At 43.8% G+C, this 26,563-nt stretch overlaps 1 protein-coding gene across 4 annotated transcripts; it reads right to left on the bottom strand.

Moving 5' to 3' along the window:
- Positions 1 to 5,729: 5,729 nt before the first annotated feature.
- SULT1C2 (sulfotransferase family, cytosolic, 1C, member 2) lies at positions 5,730 to 25,565 on the bottom strand. 4 transcript variants are annotated; one of them, XM_011959498.1, is made up of 9 exons: positions 25,133 to 25,565; positions 20,123 to 20,295; positions 19,587 to 19,712; positions 15,266 to 15,360; positions 13,192 to 13,227; positions 9,736 to 9,862; positions 9,165 to 9,259; positions 8,836 to 9,016; positions 5,730 to 6,091 (listed from the first exon to the last, which is right to left on the bottom strand). In XM_011959498.1, exons 2-9 carry the CDS (start codon positions 20,271 to 20,273, stop codon positions 5,979 to 5,981), a joined length of 924 nt encoding a protein of 307 aa, XP_011814888.1. In that variant the 5' UTR covers positions 20,274 to 20,295; positions 25,133 to 25,565; the 3' UTR covers positions 5,730 to 5,978. The 4 variants fall into 4 exon arrangements, with proteins under 4 accessions (XP_011814888.1, XP_011814887.1, XP_011814890.1 ...); XM_011959497.1 differs by lacking the exon at positions 15,266 to 15,360 and having other exon boundaries at positions 13,192 to 13,331; positions 25,133 to 25,338; XM_011959499.1 differs by lacking the exon at positions 15,266 to 15,360 and having other exon boundaries at positions 5,732 to 6,091; positions 13,192 to 13,289.
- Between the last annotated feature and the right edge of the window lie 998 nt (positions 25,566 to 26,563).

Below are 26,563 nucleotides of genomic sequence, written 5' to 3'. Positions count from 1 at the left end.
GCCAGCACATGCCTCACACCTGGGAAGGACCATGTCCTCTCAGGAAAGCTGTGCCTCAGGCCCCAGTCTCAGCTGATATGCTCTGGTCTCTCGAAGCCTGAAACCATCTCACATGGCACTCTCCTCGATTGGTGACGTGTGTCATGAGTTAGTGGACTTTTGCTTCACATGCTAGACCATAAAATCCACAGGGGAAGGGCTTTGCTCACCGCTGTATCCCCATCATTCACACAGTACCTGGCACATAGTACTTGTACAATTGAGAATGAACAAATGAATAAATGGATAAATGAAGGATGGCTGTAACTCTAGGAGGAAAGAAACATAAAATCATTTCTTTTTAGCTGTTAGTGCATACTTATGGTGCAGGCATATGTGGGGAGAGGGTGTGCTAGGGCCTTCTGCATGTTAGCTTGAATACTGAATTTCCTGGGGCTGGTTCTATTTCTTGCATCTCTGTTCCTGTTAGATTGGTCCCTCCTTGCTTGAGCTGTGGACAACTGGTCGAGTTGCAAAACACTGTGCTTTACCACTGTGGTGGCTTTTCATTCTTGACCCCGATTCTAACGTGTTCCAGTTGCTGCGTAGTTTCCACTGGTTGTTGGAAGCCTGAATTTAAATGTGATTTGTGGGTGTTTGGAAAAGCTCATAGTCCCATGTAATCTCACAGCATTAAACTTCAAAGCTATTTGAAATACTAAACCTCAAAGTCGGCATGTTTAGGTCCTAGCTAGTGAAGAAAAAGGAAGTAGAAAGAGTTTAAATCAAATGACAAAGATTATTTTCTTGACGAAACTTTAGTAAGGCTCTTAACGTATCTCCTATACCCCTCTGTGTAATCCCTTGAAAAATCCAGTTTTTGCAAGAAAACTATTAGGTCAATGTAGCAGGAACTCCCTACCCTCAACATCTGATCAGATTCTTCATCCTCCATCACCATCCAGGTGATATCTAATCACCCTGGTCTATCTTTAGCAAGAATCCTATTGGATCACTGTAGCCAGAACCCATCCCTTTCCTTGCCCATGATGTTTCCTCTTAGGAATTTTCTATCCTTCCTTCTCCACCCTTCTACATGGCTATAAATTCTCACTTGCCCATGTTACATTAAGAGTTGAACACAATCTCTTCCACTGCAAGACCCCATTGCCATGGTCCCTACACCTATGGAGATGGTCCTGACTAAAATCTGGCCTACCGTGCTTTAATAAGTGTCAGTGAATAATTTTTTCTTTAGCAGGACCAACCAATCAACCAACCACCAACCCACCGACCAACCAACCAACCAACCAGTTAAAAGTCAGAACTCATTTTATCATTTGGGATCATAGCTCACCCTGGGGTGAATGATTTTCTTTTTTTTAACCATCTTTGTATTAGTCCATTTTGATGCTGCTGATAAAGACATACACAAGACTGGGTAAATTATAAAGAAAAGAGTTTAATGGACTCACATTTCCATGTGGCTTGGGAGGCCTCACAAGTATGCAAGTACTAAAGAACTGTGTCTGCAATTAAAATGGAAAAGACCAGGCACAGTGGCTCGTGCTTGTAATCCCAGTGCTTTGGGAAACTGAAGTGGGAGGATTCACAAGCGTGGTGGAAGGTGAAAGGCATGTCTTACATGGCAGCAGACAAGAGAAAATGAGAGCCAAGTGAAAGGGGAAACCCCTTTTAAAATAGTCAGATCTTGTGAGACATATTCACTACCAAGAGAACGGTATGGGGGAAACTGTACCGTGATTCAATTATCTCCCACCAGTCCCCTCCCCGCAACATGTGAGAATTATGGGAGCTACAATTCAAGGTGAGATATATGTGAGGACAGAGCCAAACCATATCTTTCCTCCCCTGCCCCCTCTCATATCTCATGTCCTCACATTTCAAAACCAATCATGCCTTCCCAACAGTTCCCCAAAGTCTTAACTCATTTCAGCATTAACTCAAAAGTCCACAGTCCAAAGCCTCATCTAAGACAAGCCAAGTACCTTTCACCCATGAGCCTTAAAATCAAAAGCAAGTTAGTTACTTCCTAGCTACAGTGGGGGTATAGGCATTGGGTAAATACAGCTATTCCAAATGGGAGAAATTGGCTAAAGCAAAGGGGCTATAGGCTGCATGCAAGTCTGAAATTTGGTGGGGCAGTCAAATCTTAAAACTCCAAATGGTCTCCTTTGACTATATGTTCACATCCAGGTCATTCTGATGCAAGAGATAGGTTCCTGTGGTCTTGGGCAGCTCCACCCCTTTGGTTTTGCAGGGTACAGCCTCCCTCCAGGCTGCTTTCACAGGTTGACATTGAGTTCCTGTGGTTTTTCCAGGTGCACTGCACAAGCTGTGAGTGGACCTACCATTCTAGGGTCTGGAGGATGGTGGCCCTCTTCTCATGGCTCCACTAGGCAGTACCCCAGTGGGGACTCTTTGTGGGGGCTTCAACCCCACATTTCTCTTCTGCACTGGCCTAGAGGAGGTTCTCCATAAGGACCCTTCCCCTGCAGCAAACTTCTGTCTGGACATCCAGGCATTTCCATACATCCTCTGAAATCTAGGTGGAGGTTCCCAAGCCTCAGTTCTCAACTTCTGTGCACCTGCAGGCTCAACACCACATGGAAGCTGCCAAGGCTTGGGGCTTGCACCCTCTGAAGCCATGGCCTGAGCTCTACGTTGGCCTCTTTCAGCCATGGCCGGAGTGGCTGGGATACAGGGCACCAAGTACACACAGGTACACACAGCAGGTACACACAGCAGTGAAGGCCCTGGGCCCAGCCCGTGGAACCATCTTTTCCTCCTAGGCCTCTGGGCTTGTGATGGGAGGGGCTGCCAGGAAGGTCTCTGTCATGGCCTGGAGATATTTTCCCCATTGTCTTGGTGATTAACATTTGGCTCCTTGTTACTTATGCAAATTTCTGTAGCTGGTTTGAAATTCTCCTTAGAAAATGGGTTTTTCTTTTCTATTGCATTGTCAGGCTGCAAATTTTCTGAACTTTTATGCTCTGTTTCTCTTTTAAAATGGAATACTTTTAACAGCACCCAAGTCACCTCTTGAATGCTTTGCTGCTTAGAAATTTATTTTGCTAGATACCCTAAATTGTCTCCCTCAAGTTCAAAGTTCCACAAATCTCTAGGGCATGGACAAAATGCCACCACTTTTTTTCCTAAAACATAGCAAGAGTCACCTTTACTCCAGTTCCCAACAAGTTCCTCATCTCTACCTGAGACCACCTCAGCATGGATTTGATTGTCCATATTATTATAAGCACTTTGGTCAAAGCCATTCAACAAGTCTCTAGGAAGTTCCAAACATTTCCACATTTTCCTGTCTTCTTCTGAGCCCTCCAAACTGTTCCAACCTCTGCCTGTTACTCAGTTCCAAGGTAACTTCCACATTTTTGGGTATCTTTATGATAGCGCTCCACTCTACCAGTACCAATTCACTTTATTAGTCTCTTTTCACACTGCTGATAATGACGTACCCAAGACTGGGTAAATTATAAAGGAAAAGGGGTTTAATGGACTCAGTTCCACGTGGCTGAGGAGGCCTCACAATCATGGCAGAAGGTGAAAAGGTATGTCTTACCTGGTGACAGGCAAGAGAGAATGAGAGCCAAGTGAAAGGGGAAACCCCTTATAAAATCATCCAATCTTATTCACTATTATGAGAACAGTATGGGGAAAACCGCCTCAATGATTCAATGATCTCCCACAGGGTCCCTCCCACAACATGTGGGAATTACAAGAACTATAATTCAAGATGAAATTTGGGTAGGAACATAGCCAAACCATATCAACATTACTTCTTTATACAACAAAATTATTTTCAGTGTTAATCATGAATAGAGACAAATAATAATAATAGTAAAGACATGTAGTCAGTGAAACTTGTATTCAACTTTTTGTATAGACTCATGTCAGTAAAAAAATCAGAATGACAATTTTAGTAAAACTAAAATGTCTACAAAAAGTATAAGTCAGACAATTACTAAATCATACCACTGGTGTAATGTTTTATTTTCTTGATTCATTCTTAAATTTTAAAACAAATAATACTTAGAAAAGAGTAAATTTTGTTTTTAAAGTTATTATTCAAAGTCAGTAAACTTCCTGTATGAGGACAACTTTGTACTTACTAAACAAAGGTGTGAATGTTGCTGTTCACACTCTTAAATTTTACTGTTTTAAATTCTGGATACGACTGAAAACCCCAAGTCATTCAGAGAATGAGAGAATTGAACAAACTCAGGTGTTCTGCTTCTTTTCCTTTACAACCATTGTGCCACCATCATCTATGCCAAATCTACTGTTTAAACAGCAATATCCAAATACTGCAGGGTTGGAGACACAGGTTATACCTGAAATGAGCTTCAAGGATTCTGAATTGTTATGAACTTAACCTTGGAAGGAAGCAGGCAGAACTACATCTGCCTGCCGGAATTACAGAGGTAGACTCTATGCCTGGGGTTTCTGAATTAATTTCCATACACAGGTGAATAAGACATGAAAACAAACAACAAAAATTTTACAATCTAGTGGGGATACAGATCACTTTTATTTATTTACATAATAAAAAGATGCTTATTTGAAGCTCACATGCATATAGTTAAAACTCAGTAGTAACCTAGCTATTATTTAGAACTTAGGCCAATAGGAGTTTTTCTTTTCTTTTCACTTTTCTTTTCTTTTTTTGCTTTTCTTTTCTTTTTTTTTCAGGGAGAAGTATTTTAACACTGACATTGTTTGGAATTGCCAGTGCATGGTAATAAAAAAAAGCAGTCAGTTGAGACCGGCCTGGGCAACATAGCAAGACCCAATTTCAAAAAAAAAAGCCCTACGAAATCCAACAACAAGCAGTTTAGTTGGCTTCATTTATTCCTCTTATTGCCTGCTCCCAGGGTGAACTGCTTCTACTACCCTCAGCTATGGAATGCCACTATTTGGGACTAAAAGGGTCAAAGTTGCAAATCTGTGATTTGTCACAGTCATTTATCCACGCATTTTTTTACTCCCTCTACAAGTTCTCAAGGGCACTTGCTGTGTGCCAGGCACTGCATTAGATACTAGGAGTAAATACTGCATGAGACTGAACCCCCAAAAATTAATAATTAAGTGAGAGGTATAGATAAGAAATTGATGAGTAAATACATAACAACAGAACTGCAACTGGGACAAATATGGGAAGCGAGGAAAAGAACACCTCATTTGGTTTAGGGTTTCCCAAAAGGGTGGCATTGAAGCAAGACCCAATTACCTTCATGCCTGGGAGCCATGCCCATGCTGACATTGTTGACAGCCATCCTGTCTCCACCTTTCTGCTTTCACCAGGACACAACTTGGGTTCCCAAAAGGCCACCATCATGCTTTCTGTTTCCTATATGACCTACCACTAGAACTATTAATCAGGTTTTGGTCTTCTGACATCTCCTCTGGGCACTTCCATTTTATTCCCACCCACCCGTGAGGGCACTCAGGCCATGTTTCCTCAGGGCTGGCTGCACCAGGGTTGCCCTCAAAGTGTAGTGTTCCTTCTGATAGTGACCAGATAGAACTCCAGGATTGAAACCAGGCTGGATGTGCCTGAATGGTCAGGACAGATGCCAGAAATTTTGTTATTAATATAGATATAACCTAATATTTGGACTTACACTCAAGGTAGTATGATATTATAGACTGGGAGACTAGGACACACTTTCCAGAATAATGGGGATTAAAGCAATCCTTTTGTATTCAAGTCGTATGTTTTACTTAGTTTATTAAGCTATCTTATATCTTACTTTGGAAAGAATAGTTGAGAAAATGGGCATTAGACATGATCCCTTTTTAAAAATGAAGTAGTGACATACTGTTAATCATCACAGAGATCGTTTGTACTACGTTGTATACATTCACAATATGCTTTCAGAGATTCTTCTGGCTGGGACTGAAGGATTGAAGATTGTATTTGCACTCTTGCCATCCACCTTTTAATTGTGTTTACATCTTGCTCAGAGTTCCATGCAGAAGTTTATGGAGGTTCCTTCCATTTTTTTTCTATAGATTTCATCAAACCTCTCATTCTGGGCAACAGTGAAGTGGTTTTTCCAATCCCCCACAGTTCCTAGATAAAGGAAGCCAAGACAGGAATGTCACTCTCTGATTGAAAGATGTGGTGTCCCTGAGTAAAGTGGTGTAGTGCCCATACTGAATCTGGCCTGTCCACGTACATGACTCACCCAACTCCCCCTTCAGCGGACACCTGTCCATGAGCAGCTCTTCAATAAGAAGCAGTCCTAGGGGACTCTGTGCAGGGGATGGACTTCTAAGTCAGCTGGACAACTGACCCAAGGCAGCTAGTGGCCTGCATGACCTGGCCCCACCTGTAGTGTATTTACCCGATGGATTACTACATAGACATAAAAGAAGGATGAACTACAGACACACAACCACACGGAGGAATCTCAAAACATTATGTTGAGCAAAAGACACCAGACACAAGAAAGTAAATACTGTGAGATTCCATTTATGTGAAGTCCAGCAACAGGCAAAATCAATCTAGAGTAATAGAAATAGGAAAAATGGTTGTCTCCGGAGGTAGACATTGACTGAAAAGGGGCACAAGAGGGAACTTTCTGGGGTGATGAAAATGTTTCATATCTTGATTGGGGTGCTGGTAGTGTGGGTGTATACATTTATCAAAATGGGTTGAACTGTATACTTAAGATCTGTGCATTTTTGCTATTTTGATTATATCTCAATAAAAAACAATTTTGGAAAAACATGAATGAGGTACTATTTTTCACCAAACAACAACTTAAACTAATTTTAAATAGGGGAAATACTCTTTTCCCCACCAATGCCTCTTCTAGAAAATTATGCAACAGAAATAAAAGCATCAGGAAATAATAATTTATGCACAAAGATATTTACTTTAACATTATGCATAAAAACAAACATTGAAAACAACAATAATTATAGTGTCTATCATTAAGGGAATAGTTGGATGAATTACGATGTATCCTTAGCTTGGTATAACATTGGACCAAAAAATCAATGAGGTGTATGAGTCTATATGCCTTGCCCTAGAGGAGTTTCTCATATCCTGATAAGTAAAGGTATAAAATATGACCCCATTCTGCATTTTAGGGAGCAATCTTTCATTATGGTTACATATCTTTATGTCTGTATGAGTCTGAAGAAGTAAGGTGTGTAGAAAGATGGTTATGTATGAGCCTGAAGAAGGGCACCTTGACAAATCATTACCACTGATTATCCAAAGAGAAAAGGGGTAGATTTCTTTTGGTTTGTTTGGTTTGATATGGAACACTGTTGTAGATTGGAAAATGCAACAACATAAATTCAAGCACATGCAAAATCAAAGAGGAAGAAGAAAAGATGTTTCAAAGTGGTATGTATACCATGATTTCACTGTTGTGAATAAAAAATGTGTATGTTATAAATGAGAGAGAAAGGGACTTCCATACTGTTGGTAGTTACTTCTTGGAGGTGGAGTTTTGGTGGAGAGACTTTTTAAAAATGTAATTTTATATTTATTTTATTTATTTATTTATTGAGACAGGTCTCGCTCTGTTGCCAGGCTGGAGTATAGTGGTGTGATCAACCTCTGCCTCCTGGGTTCAAGTGATTCTCCTTCCTGAGCCTCCCGAACAGCTGGGACTACAGGCGTGCACCACCATGCCCAGCTAATATTTGTATTTTTAGTAGAGACAGGGTTTCACCATGTTGGCCAGGATGGTCTCGATCTCTTGACCTCATGATCCGCCTGCCTGGGCTTCCCAAAGTGCTGGGATTACAGGCATGAGCCACCATGCACAGCCAATTTAATTTAGTTTTTAAGAAGAACTGGTGTCTTGCTCTGTCACCCAGGCTGCAGTACAGTGGCAAGGTCCTAGCTCACTGCATTCTCAAACTCCTGAGCTCAAGTGATCCTCCCACCTCAGCCTCCTGAGAAGCTGGGAATACAGGGATTCATCACCACACCCAGCTAATTAATTTTTTTTTTGTAGAGATGGGGTCTTGCTGTGTTGCCCAGGCTACTTTTGAACTCCTAGCCTCAAGCAATCCTCATGCCTCAGCCTTCCAAGATGTGGGATTATGGGCATGAACCAATCTGCCCAGCCCAATTTAATATTTAACAATGACATGTTTTACTTTTTAAATTAGAAAGTGATAAAGTTTTTTTCTTAAAAAATATTAGATGGACCAATTAGAATTCCTCCTTTGGGAATTGGAACTAAGAAATACTAAGGATGAGGCAGTTCTCAAGAGTAGTTGTTGAAACTCATGAAGTAGAGCAGGTTTGGGCAAGGGTCAAGACCAAGTTATGAGCAGAAACTGAGTCATCAGAAGTTCTAAAGAGGGAGAAAGTTGTGATGGGTGGAGAGACGGGAAGCTGGTCAGCAGAGGAAGCCATACCTGATAGATACGTGAAAAGCAGCCGAGTCCTGTAAGTAGTGGAGCATTGGAGCAAAGACCCATCCCTCCTGCTGCTGATTCCTGGACCCTGAGATCCAGGGGCCCCTGGGAGGTCTGGACCAGTGGTGGCTCCTCTTCCTAGTTTTCTATGTGATTGCATTTCCTTTATTGTCCAGTGTGAATCCTCACAGTAAGCCCCTTTCATTGGGGCTGGCTTGAGGGACTCTGTTCCTTGCAACCAAATAATGGAGCAATACCCTAGAAAGCTCTCTTTTACAGCAGGATCAAATCCCTGCTTTTATTAGAAACACATATTAGGAATAGTTGAAGTGCATTGTCTTGGAATTAATAAAACTTAATATTGTACGCTAAGAGGCAGGCAGGATGTTATGAGACAATCTGAGTGTATGATAAAGAGGCCCCACACACCTTTTCTCATGAAGGAGGAAATTGACTGGTCCATGATAGATTTGGAAACTGTAGAACGATTTGTCATGGGATTTTCTTTCATTTTCTCAAACGACGTCTCCTGGACAATTGTATCTAGCACTGTTTCATCCAAGTTCTTTCCCATGAACTGCATCACCTTCCGAATTTCATGCTTTGGGTCCTGTGGCAAGGGTAACATTGGACTGGAATGGATGAGAGTATCAGAAAGAAATACTACAATTCTCTGGGATGTCCTTTGAAACAACTTTGAGTTTCTCTGCACCTGAAGAACCACTTTAAAATGGTTCTTCTGCAGAGCCTTCACTCACCCTCTTTATGTCCTCATAGAAGAGGAAGAGAATCTGGTATCTGTCTTTCATCTCCCACCATCCTTTCACATGGTCAAACCAGGAACCCCAAACCACTGAAATAGACACAAGAAACAGAATGGTCTATGTAGGCATTGTACAAAGCCTTCTGAGTATTAGGGATTTTCCTGTGAGTTAGAGAGAGAAAACCCAAATTCTGGGTTAGGTATGTCCTAAGGGTTCTGATCTGTTTGATTTTGAGGGTGATATAGATGGGGACAGCCTTGGAGTTACTTGCCCCAACATCTTCCCTAAAGTGGCTTCCTGTCTATTATGTGCAATCATATAGGGACAAGGACACTCTTTGGAAGAGGATGACTCTAATTAAAGGCTTTGAATCAGGTGGAAGATGTTTGCTGAGGGCTGTGGGCATATACTTAGAAAGTGGCCAGCTTGCTCTGCCCAGTTCCAGTCTGTGGTAGGACACACCTGATGAGGTGCAGGCATTCTAGGGGATAAAAGGCTACCTGTGGTTCCTTAGACCCAGCCTAGCTGGAGTGAGAATGCAAGGGTGTGAAGGATGTTCCTGTACCTTTTCCATTGATGAAGGTTTCAAAATATTCTTCCCAGGTACCAGGGTCAGGAAGCATGTGGTTCATCCTTTGGAAATGGTAGTAGGAAACTATACAGTCTTTGGCATTTCGAGCTACATAAAGGAACTTTGGGGAAAGAAAAGAGGTGGGTAAAAGATGGTATAAAAAGTGGACTTTCACAGAGTTCCCTTAGGCGGAGCCATCCTGCGGGTTGCTGTGCACTCTGGCTCAGTTCTGTGGTGCTTGGTCTTGTGACCTCTCTCTTCTTTCTGTCTCTGCTTCGTCACCAGTCTGCTGTCTGCTTCAAACTCAGTCCATTTAATTAGCTAATCAGTTAGGGATTGTTGAGGATTAGATTGCCTGATTGCCCCTTTGGTATCAGGAGCAAAATCTTTCTGTATAAACTATGACCTGACACGTGAATAGGAGACTTCCACAATATCATCAGAAACTGATGACTTCTTGTGCACTCTCCCAAAGATGCACAGAAGCTTCATGTTTAAGAGTTTGAGTCACAGAGCAAGAAAACAGCTTCTATTTTTCTCCTGGCCTCCTCAGCTTGAATGATTTCCATCTCTAATCATTTCAGCTCTGCCCCTACAAACATTCCTTCAAGTTCCACTTTGCCCACAACTTCACATCCCTCCACCCTCCCAACCTTTCATTTTATGAAATCTGACTTTTTTTCCAGTACTCAGTTCACGTTTTAACAGCATCAATCCCAAATGGGCCTCTTGACTACACATCTCAGATCTATGAGCAACTATTTCAATGCTGTGCTTTTTCATTCGTTCACTTTTAAGTGGTTCTCAACTGGGGATGATGGGATGGTTGTGTCCACTATGGGACATTTGGCAATGTCTAGAGACAGTTTTGGTTTCACAACTTGGAGTGGTGGTGCTACTGGCATCCATGCAGGGGCCAAGGATGCTGTTCAACATGCTACAATACACAGAAGAGTCCCCCTGCTCCCACCCACAAGAAAGAAAAATCTGCCCCAAATGTCAGGAGTGCTGTATTAATTATGTCTTTTATATTCTGTATCTGATGCTCTGACATCCTAGGGCTTCGCTGACTCTGGAGGAACTGCCTACAACACCCCAGAGCCTACTCCCCAACACCTCCACTGTTGGGCTCTTACACACTGGGCCACTATTCACCTGCCCTGATCACTCCAGGGTCAGACACCAGATGACTAGGCCCAGCCCCTGTGGCTGAAAGCCTGCTGCAATGGTTCAAACTGGCCAATCCCAAGCCTCCTTACCCTGTCTCATCTGTTCCTTCCCAAAGAAACCACATCAAGGCTCTTGCCCATGTCTCCTACTCACTCTCTCTGCCTCCTGACCTATCCCATTGCTTCCCTGTGAGGCTCCGTGTGGCATGCCATGCCTCCCATTCTAGAGATCTGCGAGGATACACTTTTTCCTTATGACGGTCACCACTGTACCTGCGTGTCTTGCCATGCCTGATTATATCAAGTCCCAGGCCCTTTAGAGCAAGTGCTAAGGTTGAGAAACTGCTTCTGAAAGCGCTGACTCTATTACTGTCTACTAAGTCCTACTGCCCATCTTCTCTTCTCCAACTTACCAAGCTGCCAAGCACCAGTAAAGAAGGCTTTAAGAAATGTTGATTAAAAAATTCCCAGAGTTTCTAAATTTTTTATCCTCAGTTTTCTTCCTTTTCACTGCTGCTTGGTAATCCTTTTATTAATCCCTCCCATGCTCCATCTCTTGGCTTTTAGCTCTAGCCACAGGTCTGTCCTCTCTCCTCAAACCTTTACCCTCAAACCTTCCTGTCTGGGTTCACTAATTCTCTATGCAGCTGTTCTGCACTTTAACCTATGCGTGAGTTTTTAATTTCCGTGATTTTATATTTTTTGTTATAGAAATTCCATTTATTTACTTAATTCTGTGTCTAAAAGTAGCATGTTATTTCTTTTTTATGTTTGATTCACTCTTTATTCACACAACTTGAACCTTCTTTTATTTCTACAGCTGATAATTATATTGTCTGAAGTTCCTGAGGTCTGACTTTTCCACGGGTTCTTTCTGAAGACTGTGTCTCATGGTGGCTTGTTTTTTTGTGTATTTTGTAATGTGGGATGGTGAGCTCAAGTGGGGATCCTATGGGGTGTCTGAGTTGCAGCTGTATCCCTCCAGAGAGGACCTGGGAACACTGGCTGTGGGGACTACCTTGTGTAATTTCTCTGCCTATAGTTTCTTGCACAATGCAAGGAATGCAATTTTGAATTTCAAACCCTGAGAGAGGAAACCTGTGGCTACACATTCTCAAGGGAGCTGAGAGCCTAGGTCAAGGCAGGTCAAGGTCAAGGTTCCCCAAGGTCTTCCTCTGCCTCCTCCACCCATCTATTGAGGATGTAGCCCTTCATTGGTCCCAGCTTTGGCTCCTCATTCTTCTGCTTCCTTGTGCCCTGGTCTTTGACCCTGTCCCTGTGCAGCCATTAAAACTCAAGTTGTTGGATTATCCAGGTCATCAAATTTCCCCAGGAGAGTCCCAGTCTCAACTTGCCTCTCTGAGTTTCAGTTCCCTCTGCAGTTTATAAACCTAGGGACTTTATTTTGATCTCAGTTATGCATTTAAAAGGAAGTTTGTGATTTTTTTTAAAGCAGTAATCCTGAATGTTTTACATGTAAGTGCTTCAGGGGTTCAGAATACCTAGTTTGCCATAGTTCTGGAAATGGAAGTTTTTGTCCCCTTATCCAACATTACTGAAAGGACTGAAGTCATTTGATGTGAGTCCTCCAACTTCACGCCAGTCCCCCAAAACGTATCTTTCTTAGCCCTTCTTTCCCCTTCCTTCCTGCATTTAAGGAAACAGTGCCCCACTTTCTCACCAAGGCTGGCATCTCAGTTTGCACCCTTGAGTCTACTTGCTCTACAGCTGCTTCCGTATTTGCTCAGAAAGTACGTGTCTAATGCCCTCTACATGCCAGGAGCTTATTCGGCACTGCGGTGCATACAAATAAAGTCACAGAATAAATAAAACAAGGAACTCAGAGTCTACCAGAGGCTGAGGTGGGGTGTCCTCAAGAGCATTGCTCTGTCTGTTCATCTGTTTACAATTTGGGGAGATCTTTAGCTCTTTTCCTCTCATTCTTCCCTCCCTGGTCTGTTAGAGAGCCTCCCCACGGCCTGCAGCCTGGGATCACTATCTTCTCCCCTTCTTGTTACAGCTACAGTTACTGCACTCACTGCCTCCTCATTTCTCTAGTTTCCTCCAAATATTTAGTCTGGCTCCTGCCTTCATGTCCTATTTGAAACTGTTCAGGTGAATGTCCTGCTAAGTGTAGAACTTTACTTTTTTCTCTTTGCTGGTAAGCATCAGAGACAGTGGAGAGGCAAAGGTGACGACGAATGTTCTGCGTTGGGGTCTGCAGGACTCACTTTGGTTGGCTTACTCTCCCTTCTGTCACAGGGAGCTGTTGATATCTTACCTTGCAGTTGTTTTCCCAGAAAGATGGCGGCAGCAGCTGAGTGGAAAGGTGAGTCTTTAGTATCCGTGGAGAGGGCGTTGCTTTGGCTTTTTCCACACCTTTAAAATCGTTCCAGAGGAAACATCTGTGTAGTACAAGCGCTACCCGGGGACCTCATGATCCCGGCTCTGTCCAGGATATCCCATCACCCACCTATCTTTCTGCTCGTCTCTTGACTTTCTTTTGGGATTTTACAATGGGATTATTGATATAATTTTCATTTTAGTGGAATCACACAGCTTGAATCCTGGATGGGACCTTAGAGTTAATTTACTCTGTCACTTTAAGGATGAAGCTGAGAAAGGGCAGGTGATGTCTTGCTGAGGCACAGTCAGCCAGGACCAGACAGCAGAGGCCTCCCTCGCCTTCCTGCCAGCCAGAGATGACCTCCACGTGCCTGCAGCAGGCTGTCTCGTGTACCTGGCCTGTTTGCAATCACTTGTTTCATTTCTAAAAACATATATACTTGCTGGCCTGTGAGTCATGATTTCTACTCTCTCATTTAAAAGCCTTAGTGAGCACTTTGTGCAATCGTTGTGTTAAGCTGAGGTTAGGGGGAAAAGGCAACAAAGACGAGAAAAACACAGACCTTCTCCCTAAGGAGCTTCCACTCTGGTGTGGGAATCAGAGGCTCATGCAAATCATGTCAGAGGAGCTGGGTCAAGTTAGTGCTGAGGATCTCCTTCCTCTTTAAGACTGAATAATGTTCCATTGTATGTGTGTCCACATCTTGTTTATCAATTCATCCATCGGTGGCCACTTGGCTTGTTTCCACCTTTGGGCTATTGTGAATAATGTTATTTTGAATGTGGGTGTACAGGTATCTGTTTGAGACCATGTTTTTATTTCTTTGGGATATATGCCCAGAAGTGGAATTACTGGATCATGTAGTCATGGTAATTTTTGTTAAATAAAAAAGTGTTTGGGCACTAAAAAGAAAAGTTGGAAAACCATCTTTAGCTGTTTTTGAAGTCCGTATTCCTTAGAAGACCTGCAAAGCTGTCCTGCCTCTAGTCTCTTTCCTCAGCTCCATCTCTACGCCAGCTCACACTTGGTCCTTTCACGTGCCCTGGTCCTGCTGCCCCAGGCCCCTGTGCCTCCCTCCAGCCCTCATCTCTACACATCTGGTCCTGCTGCCCCAGGCCCCTGTGCCTCCCTCCAGCCCTCATCTCTACACATCTGGTCCTGCTGCCCCAGGCCCCTGTGCCTCCCTCCAGCCCTCATCTCTACACATCGGGTCAGTCCTGCTCACTCTTCAAGGGTCTCTCCAGTACTTTCAGTGCTGGTGACATGGTGGCCTGAACATTATGAAGATCTTTCCTGTTAATCGCACACCTGCAGATTCTGATTAAAACACCAAACACTCATTTAAGTGCAGAATCAGGCTCATAAGAAAATAAGGGGAGCCTCCAGGGACCAAAGTGAAGAGGGAGGGAGCTGCAAGAGGAGAAGTGGGCAAAGGCTTTGATGACAGCTGCCCGGAGTGGGTTCACCCACTGGACACCCAGTCCTCAGTTCAATGACCCCTGCTCAGGGAGGAGGCTGGTAGGCCTTGGATTTAATGAGGCACAGATTAGTAACAGAGACCCATGAATTGGCAGGAGAAACTCAAATGCCTGCTACCTCAGTGAAAGGTGAGAGAGAAAAACAGCACCTACTGACAAAGAGAGGTAAAGTAATTTCCTTGCCTCACCTCTGGGTGCAGAAAAAGAGGCTTTCTTGAGAACTCATAACCACAATCCTGTTTTCATACTACATGCATGGATATGAAATCATACTACCTGCTTGGACCAGAAGTTAACTTAAACTATTGTAGATTGGAAATATTCTAATGTAGGTGTGAGATCAAGAGAGGGAGAACAGAGCTTTTTATACAAAATTACAAAACAAATGAGGGAAAAGCCTTATGAACAAGAGCCAGAAAAAAACAGGTGGAAGAACTAAACGCTTAGTGACCTCCGTTATTGGGTACCTAATAGAGAATATAAATAATTATGTTTAAAATATGCAAAGAAGACCAGGTGCAGTGGCTCACGTCTGTAATTTTGGCGCTTTGGGAGGTTGAGGCAGGTGGATTGCTTGAGCTCAGGAGTTCGAGACCAACCTGGGCAACATGGTGAAATCCTGTCTCTAAAAAAAAAAATACCAAAATTAGCTGGGCACGGTGATACACACCTGTAGTCCCAGCTACTTACTCAGGAGGCTGAGATGGGAGGATTGTTTGAGCTCGAGAGATTGAGGCTGCAGTGAGCTGTGATTGCACGACTGCACTGTAGCCTGGGTGACAGAGTAAGACCCTGTCTCAAAAAAAAGTGCAGAGGAATGCAAGAGAAAGTGGAAAACATGATCAAGGAAACAAGAGACTACTAAAAAGACTGGGAAGATTTATAAAGTGTTTGGACATGAAAACCTACAATGAGTAGGGTTAAATAGCAGAACATACATAGCTGAAAAGAAAAACAGTAGCAGAGCTAAAGAAGCACAATGTAGAGAAACACAGAGATGAAAACTATAAGAAACCTTAGCAGACATAGAGGACAGAAGGGAAGGTTATGGGTGGAGTTGGACTGTCAGTCCCAAGCTGGGGAGCAAATTCAGGGAATCTGCCAGAAAGTGAGATCTGCAGGCCGGTTGATTTCCTTCCTGGTACTCGTGGCTCTTCTCTTTCCTGTTACACCTGATTTAATGCCCTGTGGGCAGTAACCACTTAATGCCTAAAAGAGACCCAGTCTTCTAACTGGGAAATCTGTACTCAGTCATTATGGTCCTCTGATGGATCACAGTCATCCTTCCTGCCTATGACAAGTAAGAAGGCCCGCTCCTACTCCTGATCCAGCCCTGTTGGTGGACTCAGCCCAGCTCCAGCTCCAAATTTTTCTGCCAAAAAACCCCTACAGGAGAGAGATACTCTCTCCTGTAGAGCTGGGGCTTTACATAAAGCAGTTGACCAGTGTTTTCTTTTACGAACATAGGTACATTGTACGTTCTGTCCCACCACACCTTTGCCCCACCTCTCTCTCATCAGTGATTCAGAAAAGCCCCATGGGGTTGCCTCACCCACCGGGAACACCGTGGTGGTTGCTCAGACTCAGGGTGGAGAAGCACAGCATAGAGAGTGTGCATGACACAGCCAAGGCTGCAGGGCCCATTCCCAAGCCCACTAGCGGGGAAGAAGGGGGCAAACGAGGTCATTTTTGGCCTTCATCAGCTGCACTAAGATTTTAGCCTTGGGATTTGAGCCAAATTGCATGTGACTGTGTGGGATAAATCAATTCAGCCAATACTGTAGAAACAGCCCCATGGGAGTACAAAGTCAAACAGAACTTGTTTCTTGCCATTAGAGTTTGTGGTCTGGCAGGAGACAGAGGCAGAAAATTAGTAATGACAGCAGTTTATCATTTCAGGTGTCACCTCCAGAAACTGTTCTTTGGCCATGTTCCCCTCACCCTGCCAACAGCGCTTCATGCTTGTTGTTACATCATCTGCATTGGTTTCTTCCATGGGACCATAACTTACTGAGGGCAAGTAGGTGTGAAGTCTTATGAGCAGCACAGGCCCTTGAGCATAGATGTTTGCTGAAATGGAGTGGATCATTCCTAGATTTCACCTATATACGGTTCACACACACGCATGCATGCACACACATGCACACAGGTCTTTTCAAAGTCTTTCCAAACCAATTCTTTGTGGGTCATAGATGTAATCCCTTTTGTCACAGAATGTCTATGAGGCTGGGAGTTGATGGAGGAGTGGAAGGGGGCCCTGGAAGGGAGACTGACCATGCAGAGCACAAGCTCGTCTATTGTCCAGTAGTGCCTGACCACTCCAGAATGCTCCAAGGGTGGTCGAGACCTTTGGCCAACAGCCATGAGTCTACATCAGCACCTGGTCTCCTCCCAGTGTTGCTCCTTACCTTGGCTGGCAGGGATTATCTGCTGTGAAAGAAAACCACTGGCTGGGTGCAGTGGCTCACGCCTATAATCTCAGTGCTTTGGGAGGCCGAGGCGGGTGGACCACAAGGTTAGGAGTTCGAGACCAGCCTGGCCAACATGGTGAAATCCCCCCCAACTCTACTAAAAATACCAAAAATTAGCCAGGTGCGCTGGCAGGTGCCTGTAATTCCAGATACTTGGGAGGCTGAGGCAGGAGAATTGCTTGAACCCAGGAGGCAGAGGTTGCAGTGAGCCGAGACCACGCCATTGCACTCCAGCCTCGGCAACAGAGCCAGACTTCGTCTCAAACAAACAACCACTGCACAGCTGAGTCTCCAGCCAGCATTCAGCTGTCTGTGGCCCGGCAGATCATAAAGGCTGAGACTGTTTGTTACTCTCACACAGGGCACCCTCGTTCATAAAGAGGCCAGGGTTCCTCTGTAGAACATGCCAAGCTGGCTGTTTGATTACCATTCTTTCTCCAGATTCTATAGCTCTATCCTGGTTTTTATGCTGATTTAATGATTGAACACTCTGCTCTCTACTGCTAAGAATACTTCATTAGAAATCTTGCTTAGGCCTCTCTTCTTTCTTTAATCTCTCACATTGTCAGAGGTAAGACATTGGGCAGCAGCAAGGGCAGGAGGTAGAACAAAGATCAAAAGCTGTTCTTGGGCTGGGTCTGGTGGCTCATGTTTGTGATCCCAGTGGCTTGGAAGGCCAAGGCAGGAGGATTGCTTGAAGCCAGGTGTTTGAGACCAATCTAGGAAACATAATGAAACCCTATCTCTACAAACAATTAAAAAATTTGCCAGGTGTGGCAGTGTTCACCTGTAGTCCCAGCTACTCAGGAGTCTGAGGTAGGAAGATTGCCTAAGCCCAGGAGTTCCAGGTTGCAGTGACCTATGATGGCACCACTGCACTCCGGTCTGGGTGACAGAGGTAGCCTCCTTCTTTAAATAAACAAAAAATGCTGCTCTTAGATAATTAGGGAACACATGGGGTCATGGAGCCTAGAGAGATGGTTAGTAAAGATTCCTAACATGTAGATAGTATCCTCTGAGTGTCAGGCAATGCTTCAGGCTTTTTACCTGTATTGAATTTGTTAATGCTCATAACAACTCTTTGAGATAGGCCTTGATTCTATCCACACTTTGCAGCTAAGGAAGCTGTAACACAGAGAGGTGATGTAAACATTGTGAGGTGAGTGACAGAGTCAAGATTCAAACGTCGTGAGGTGAGTGATGGAGTCAGGATTTAAACCCTGGTAGTCCTTAACTATTATACCATCCTGCTGCTCAAGGAGCAGAAGATCAGACACACACAAAACAGCAGGCCCTGATGGCACATGGAGTGAGACTGTGGTTAAGCAGGCAGTGTCTGGCCTGTTTATGGGGTCAGAGTCCCACAGGTAGTTCAGAGCAGGGCACTGGGTTACAAAGCCAGTGGTTACCTACCTAGTGACCATTCTCTCCTCTTTGAGAGCCAGAGGAGCCACAGGGGCTGGATGGTAGGATCATAGGGGAGAGCAAAATCCTTTAAGGCTATTCTGACTTGGAGACACCTCCTTGTACAGGTTACAAGTGTCTTATATGCATCAGGTCAGGGACTTTCTATCTCAGGACATTTTTAGGGATTTATTGGACCTCTGTCTACAGTTGCCCCAAGTCTAGACTTCATGCTAGAGCTGCATTGACTACATTTTCATAGCTTCCAGTTTTCTATCACATGGATCTCTGCAGTGCTGCAACTTAGGGAAGTAGGCCTTCCTCCTATCCTTGTTTTGCAAAATAGTTCCAGCAGCTCTAGCTACCTGAAATATAGCCTTCTGGTTATATTTTTTAGCTTCCTTTGTTTTTTGATGTGAAGAGAAACACTTCCAGATTGAGCATTACCTGAAAAGTCTTCTCTGTTGAATAGAAATAATTGGTTCCAAATGCAATGGTGTGTGTGTGTGTTTGTGTGTGTGAATTATTGATTCTTGGATACTCTCCTGGCTGCACTGGGCTTTATCAGGTTGGGGTACAGAGAGAAGAAGAAATAAATGGCTTACAGTTTCTCACATCTTCAGTATGTCCTACAGTTGCACATGATCAGAGGGAGGGCTTAAGAAGAAAATAAGGCAGAATCTGACCCTAGCGCACACCCTTTTCACTTGGTGATTCACTTTTGGCCAAAAATCTTAAATAATATGTAGACAGAAGATGAGAGGAAGATAAAAGGAAGAAACATATGACAGTGAAAATGAGAGAGAAAGAGAAAGAGAAGCGTAAGGAGAGAGGGAGGGAGAGAGAGAAGAGGAAGGACAGAGGGGGCAGAGAGAGAGAGAGAGAGAGGAGAGAAGAGAAAACTGAGAAAAGACAGGGCAAAACAGAAGAGAGAGTGAAAGAAAGCAGGAAGAAAGAAAGAGGGAGGTGCTCTCACCAGAAGGTTGGGGTGGCCGAGCCCACTCAATGAAAGGATGGCGGTGTTGGATGATGGCTCGCTGGCACTTCTCCACGTCCCCATTCTGTTCAATCATATCCACAATTTCCTGAATCCACGTTGTCCCTGAGGCTCAGAAAGGAAGGGTGAGAAGGAGAAACCTGTTAGACAATCTTCCCTGAAGAGTCCTGAGTAAACAAAGGGGATGTAGAGCTTGGTGTTTGCATCAACCTCCCCTCAAGTCAGGATCCTGTTAGCCATGAGTGATAGAAGTCCATGAGGGATGGACTTTGGATCTCTGTAGGGAGTGGAGCAGCACAGGCAAGGCTCCCCCAGCCCAGGACCAGTGCATGGCAGAGCACAGCAGCTTTCCTGGAAAACCCAGGGATACCAGGCATCCTGCATGAGTCCTGAGCTCTGAACCCCACTGTGGAACAATAAGAAGGAGCAGGTTCCTATCAAGGGGAAATCTAACTTAAGTGACAAGCCGGTGCTGGCTCAGCAGGTCTTTGCTGTCCCTCCTGCCCTACAGTCACCTGCTTTAGGGTAGGTGCAGATGAGGAGATCATCTGGTTTGGCCTCGAAGCTCTGGATTTGGCTCCAGTTGTCCACAGTTGCAGGCTGCAGGAGGGTCCCCTCCACCTCTTTCAGTTTTATCTGTTTCCCCAACTCTGAGGTCAGGGCCATAGTGTCTCAGCGTTGGGGGTCCCTATGGGAAAAGAATAGAGGAGATTTTTAAAGAAGTTGTGGTAAAATACACTTAATACAAAATTGATCATTTTAACTGTCTTTAGGTGTATAGTTCAGAGGCATTAAGTACATTCACAATGTTGTGCAATCATTATAACCATCCTTTTCCGGAAATTTTTCATCTTCCCAGACAGAAACTCTGTATCCATTAAACAATAACTTCCCATTCCCCATCCCTCAGCTCCTGGCAACCACCGTTTTATTCTATTTCTGTATGGACTCTATATACCTTATTTAGGTGGAATCACATAATATCTGTCCTTTTGTGAATGTCTTATTAATTAAGCTTAATCTTATGCTTAATTGAAAACTTGATCTAAAGCTTAATCTCTTCAAGGCTCATCTGTGTTGTAGCATGTGATAGGATTTCCTTGCTTAGTTCACTGCAGGTATATACCATTTTTATTTTTTGAGACAGAGTCTCACTCTGTTGCCCAGGCTGGAGTGCAATGGCATGATCTTGGCTCACTGCAACCTCCGCCTCCAGGGTTCAAGCGATTCTCATGCCTCAGCCTCCCGAGTGGCTGGGATTACAGGTGCCCACCACCATGCCTGGCTAATTTTTGTAATTTTAGTAGAGACAGAGTTTTGCCATGTTGGCCAGGCTGGTCTTGAACTTCTGACTTCAAGTGATCCACCCACCTTGACTTCCCAAAGTGTTGGGATTACAGGCGTGAGCCACCATGCCCAGCCTATATTCTGTTTATCCGTTCATCTGTTGATGGAAACTTTTGGCGGTCGTGAATTAGGTCTCTGTGAACATCGATGTACAAATATCTCTTTGAATTATTGCTTTCAATTCTTTTTGGTATATACTCAGAAGGGAGATTGCTAGATCATCTGGTAATTCTATGTTTAATATTTTGAGAAAATGTTACAGCATCTTCCACAGCAGCTGCACCATTTTACATTTTTACAAGCAGTGCATAAATGTTCCAGTTTTTCCAAATTGTCATTAACACTTGTTGTTTCCTGTGTTGTTTGTTTGTTTGTTTTTGATAATAGCCATCCTAATGGGTGTAGGGTGATAAATAGCTCATTGGGGTTTTGATTTGCATTTCCCTAATGATTAATGATGTTGAGCATCTTTTCATGTGCTTATTGGCCGTTTGTAGGAGAAATATCTCCTTTGCCCAGTTTTGCATTGTGTGTGTGTGTGTGTGTGTGTGTGTGAGATTTTGTCATTGTTATATTGAGGGAAGACTTTTAAATGCACCAAAAGGAGAAAGCTGAAGAAGTAAGCCACTATTACTTAAGGATAACTGGCTACTGGGGTTCCAGAAGACATTTATTACTACTACTACTAATGAAATAGTAGTTAAAAGCCAACATTTATCAAACACTTCAATTTACCATCTCTGGGCTGAGTGCCTTGTATACATTAATTTATTTTAACTTTTGCTGAATATGAATGATAGCACTTCAGAACTGAAAGGGTCCTTACAGAAAATGTAACAGTACATCAGTACATGCTTGCTAGAGGTTGAATAAAATAATCTGGCCCAGCTGCTTCATGGAATAGATGAGAAAACCAGGTGCCCAGATTAGCGAGGCCAGTTTTCATGGTGGCTTCTGCTTCCAGATTGAGCTGAGCCCTTTAAGATGAAGACAGTTTTCAGAAAATGAAAGACAAATTATTTCTGAAAAATTTCAAATATGAGAAGCAGCTGTATTTATAATACATCAAAGAAGGTGGAGTTTGGACAATACTCCTGAGATTACGGTGTGATCAAATTCAGAAGAGGAAGGATAAGAACAAACATTTCTTGCAGGCCTTCTATATTAGGTCCTTCATGGACTTTTCTTTTTCTCTCTTAATTCATATGACAATTTTATTAGGAAGGAATGATTATCACCCTCATAAATGTGAGGAAGCTGAGAGTTACATGATCAATAACTTGCCCAGGATCACAGCCAACATCTGTATACAAATCCTATGTTCCTTCTTTAAAAATTGCCTCTTGCTTTTTTATTGTGAATTTAAAGGTATACATTGTAGAAAATTTGGAAACAGTTCAAATGTACAAGGAAAACATCTATCCCACAGAGTTGTATTTCTGTCTTTTTCAAACGTATATTGTTGTAGGCAGAATAATGGCCCTACAGATGTCCACGTCCTAATTCCTAATACATTACATTGTGTGGCAAAGGGCTTTGCATGTGGAATTTAGGTTAAGAAGCTTAAGGAGGGCCGGGTGTGGTGGCTCACGCCTGTAATCCCACCACTTTGGGAGGCTGAGGCAGGCAGATCATGAGGTCAGGAGATCAAGACCATCCTGGCTAACATGGTGAAATCCCGTCTCTACTAAAAATACAAAAAATTAGCTGGGCGTGGTGGCAGATGCCTGTAGTCCCAGCTACTTGGGAGGCTGAGGCAGGAGAATGGCGTGAACCCGGGAGGTGTAGGTTGCACTCCAGCCTGGGCGACAGAGCGAGATTCCATCTCAAAAAAAAAAAAAGAGAGAAGAACCTTAATGTATTATCCAGGTGGGCCTAATGTGACCACAAGGGCACTTAAAAGTGGGCAAGGGTGCAGAGGAGCCAGTCAGAGAGTCATGTGGCAGAAGAAGTGACTGGAGAGTTTGGAAGCATGAGAAGGACTCAACTTGCCATTGATGTCTTAGAGACAAAGGGGAACACAAGACAAAGCATAGCCTCCAGAGGCTGAGAATGAACCTCAATCAACAGGCAAGTGGGACCTCTGTCCTACAGCCACATGAATCTGAATTCTGCCAACAACCAGAATGAGCTTGGAAGGGATTCTTCTTCAGAGCCTCCAGAAGGGAACACAACCCTGCCAACACCTTGATTTTACCCAGAGACACCTGTTTGGACTTCTGACTTACAGAGGTGTGAGATAATAAACTTGTGTTGTTTTAAGCTGCTAAATTTTTGATAATTTGTTATGGTAGTCATAGTTATAGAAAACTATTTATACATAGTTATGAACAAAAAGTATACATGTATATAAATGTAAAATTACAACATTTTATACTTTTTGGATACTGCTGTGGTTTGGATGTGGTTAGTCCCTGCCAAAACTCTCTGTTGAGGTTTAACTGCCAGTATGACAGTGCTGGGAGATGGGGTCTTGTGAGAGGTGTTTGGGCCTTAAGGGTGGATTCCACATGAGCAGATTAATGCCATCTCCCAGAAGTGGTGAGTTTGGTCCCTTTGCACATGCTCGGTTGCCTTTCTATTTCTTCATCATGCCTTGATGCAGCATGGCTCTCACCAGAAGTTGAGCAGATGCCAGCACCATGCTCTTGGACTTTTCAGCCACCAGAATCATGATTCAAAATAAGCCTCAAAATAAACTTATATTTATTCAAAATAAACCTCTTATAATTACCCAGCCTCAGGTATTTGGTTATAGCAACACAAAATGGTCTAAGACGGATGTTATCATGGTTTGAATTGTGTCTCTCTAAGTTCGTATGTTGAAGTCTTAATCCATATTATGTTTACATGTGGCTGTATTTGGAGATAATGTCTTTGAGGAGGTGATTAAGTTAAAATGAGGCCACTAGGATGAGACTCATTCCAATTTGGTATCCTTGTAATGAGAGGAGATTAGAACACACAAGGCAACACCAGGGATGTGTGCACATAGAGGAAAGACCACGTAAGGACACAGTGAGAAGGTTCTTCTTAGGGTGGGGGTGAGGGAAATGGTGAGTCCAGTTCTGGGGTTGAGTCTGATATATTTGTGGGACTTCCCAATGTACACCTGTAGGCAGGTGTACATGTGAGCTTAGGGCTCTGGCCTGGAAATAATGTCTTGAGAATCATTCATGCAACACATTGACCAACTCTGTGGTAGGCGTTGTGCTCTGGGCAGTTAGCTGATGACCGAGGGCGTGGGCATGGCTGTGAGTGTGTGCAGAAGGGCACCTGCTGCTGAGGATCAGGGCAGTTAAGGGCTTGGCTGTCCAGTGTACTATGGATCCCACTGTATTGCTCTTGTTGGAGGCCTGCACGGGGAGTGATAGAAGCTGGCTAAAGCTGGGAGAAGGAGATGCAGCAAGAGATTGGGGCAGCTGGGTAGTGCAGTGGGAGCAGAGGGATCTGCCAGTTCCCACAGGAGAAGTCCCAAGTCCTTCTCACCCTCCCCAAGCCCCTCATTGCTGGGCCACATCAGCACATGATTCCTGCCCTTGAAGAGTCAGGCATTTAGACACACACATTTTCCCTTGAGCAGCCAGCAGGAACCTTTTCATCCTATCAGGCCAGATCACTGTGGCCTCCTTTGTGAAGGCATCCCTGACTCTGTAAACAGAAGTAATCACTCCTTTCCATGGGATCTTATAGTATTTTGTGTGCAAAATTTTATAGTTCTTATTCCATGTCCTATAGTTACTTGCTTATAAGTCTAGACCCCTGGAGCACAGGATCTGGTTCAGCCCCCTTGCAGGCCCAGCGTGTGTCTTAGTCAATGACTGGCATAAGAGAAGGACTCTCATGGAAGAAGAAATAGTCTTGGCCAGAGAAGTCGAGCTGGCCCTGGAGGAGGATGGGACAGGGAGGGTATCTGGGAAAAGATCAGGGTGGAAGACAGAGATAGTATTATAGGGGAGAGAGCCTTTGGAGGTGATTGCCTGGGGTCCTGAATCTAGATCTGAATTTTTAGGCTGGAGGCTGTTGGTTACAAAGCTCTTTTATATTATTTTATCAGACTCTTAGGATCTTTTCTGGTTTGAGTAAATGCATCTATAAAGTCACACCTATGTGGCTAAAGGTTAAAAAAAATCAATTAACGAGGTAGGTACAGAATTTCTTTTAAGCTGTATTCTTACCTTCAAGTTCCAGCTGAAAGTCAGCAGCTCAAAGGCCCACTCAAGGGTCAGTGGGCACAGAAAGGACTTTCACAGGAAGCAGACGGCAGTTGCAGAGGCTCAAATTACTACTGTGTCAGAGTTACAGGGGCGCTCAGCAGGTAGCCAGCACTTTGGGAGGCTCTCAGCTTCACTGTGGAAAGTTGAAGCTTTTACTGGAAGAATCCAGATTGAACAGAAACAAACCCTGTGACCTGGCCCTGGGAGGGAGAACTTCTCGCTGTACCATGATCACTCATGTGACCCTGACTGCTGTGCAAGTATCAGCTCCCTCTAGTGCACGCAAACTGAGGGCACACTCTGCTCCTCCCCTTGATCTCCACCTAGAGTTTTTCACATCTCTCCTGGCCCTCAGCTGCTCTGACCCCTCCCTCCTCCTGCTGGTCTAGAAGCTTAAACAGGTAGAGGCTGGGGGGAAATGGAAAGCTGGCTCTAGGACCAGCTGCATCAGGCTTCAGATAGGCTCCTGCTTATTTGGTGAACTCCCTTTTCCTCCCTCCTTAGCCTGAGATTTACTTTCTGGGTCTGTGAAGTGTGGGTAATACTGCCTATCTTCAATCCATGCTTTAGGATTGAAAGCAACAATGTTAATGGACACACTTTGCATAGCACATAGTAAGTGCTTAAAACTCCTGGTTCTTCTTTCCTTTCTTCCCAAACTGTGCTCATCCGCACCGAAATGCAGAGAGGATAGAACAAAAGTCTAGAGCTTAGGTGTGTACTTATTTATACCTTGCCATATTGTACAAAAGGTATACTTTTGAAGAGGCAAATTATATTCCATGGTGTCTTTGGTTACCTAGGAAATTAAATGGATCAGGTGTTAATGATCTCTGAGCTGCTACTCTTCTGCCAGCACCAACCTTGTATCTACCCCAGTGCTTTCCTTTCTGGAATTGAAGCATAATTCTGCACCCCATCTGCCCTTCTTGCCAAAGCTTTCCTTGTCTTGTTTGACCCTGTACCTCATAATGCTTTTTGCCAACACTTCTTCTTCCTCCTCGTTTCCAATTTATTTTTTTAAATAAATTGAACTTCATTTTTCTACTTCTGCTGTCTTCCCAGTTCCACTTACCCCAATGCTGTCAATTTTCAGCCCCATAGGGCTGATTCACAGTTCTTAGTGCAACCTCACATTTTCTCTGCAGTTAAACTCCCTAAGTCTGCTAAGGTGTCTGCCAGTATTGGTGCCACACTGCGCTGCATGCTGCATCTCCCTGCCTTTGCCGTCTGCGTGGGCCACAGTCTTTACAATTTGCAGTTAGTAACCACTGCTAGTATCTGCTTCCTCCGCATTTGTGGCAGATGAACTGGGATGTTGCACAATCTTCTAGCAGTCTCCTTATATCTCATCTCTTCCCTACTAGTCTCTCATATTTTTCAGCATATAAA

The sequence above is a fragment of the Colobus angolensis genome, unplaced genomic scaffold, assembly GCF_000951035.1.
Source record: "Colobus angolensis palliatus isolate OR3802 unplaced genomic scaffold, Cang.pa_1.0 Scaffold498, whole genome shotgun sequence".
Taxonomy (NCBI): domain Eukaryota; kingdom Metazoa; phylum Chordata; class Mammalia; order Primates; family Cercopithecidae; genus Colobus; species Colobus angolensis.
This window is presented reverse-complemented; position numbering and strand designations above follow the sequence as displayed.

Excerpts from the sequence above, each read along its gene's own strand:
- SULT1C2 (XM_011959497.1), bottom strand. The coding sequence starts at position 20,273 with ATGGCCCTGACCTCAGAGTTGGGGAAACAGATAAAACTGAAAGAGGTG. Across the intron at positions 13,332-19,586 it reads TCGGCCACCCCAACCTTCTG|CGCTTGTACTACACAGATGT; the intron begins GTGAGAGCACCT and ends GTCCCCGGGTAG. Across the intron at positions 9,863-13,191 it reads TCTGGGAAAACAACTGCAAG|TTCCTTTATGTAGCTCGAAA; the intron begins GTAAGATATCAA and ends CTTTCCCCAAAG.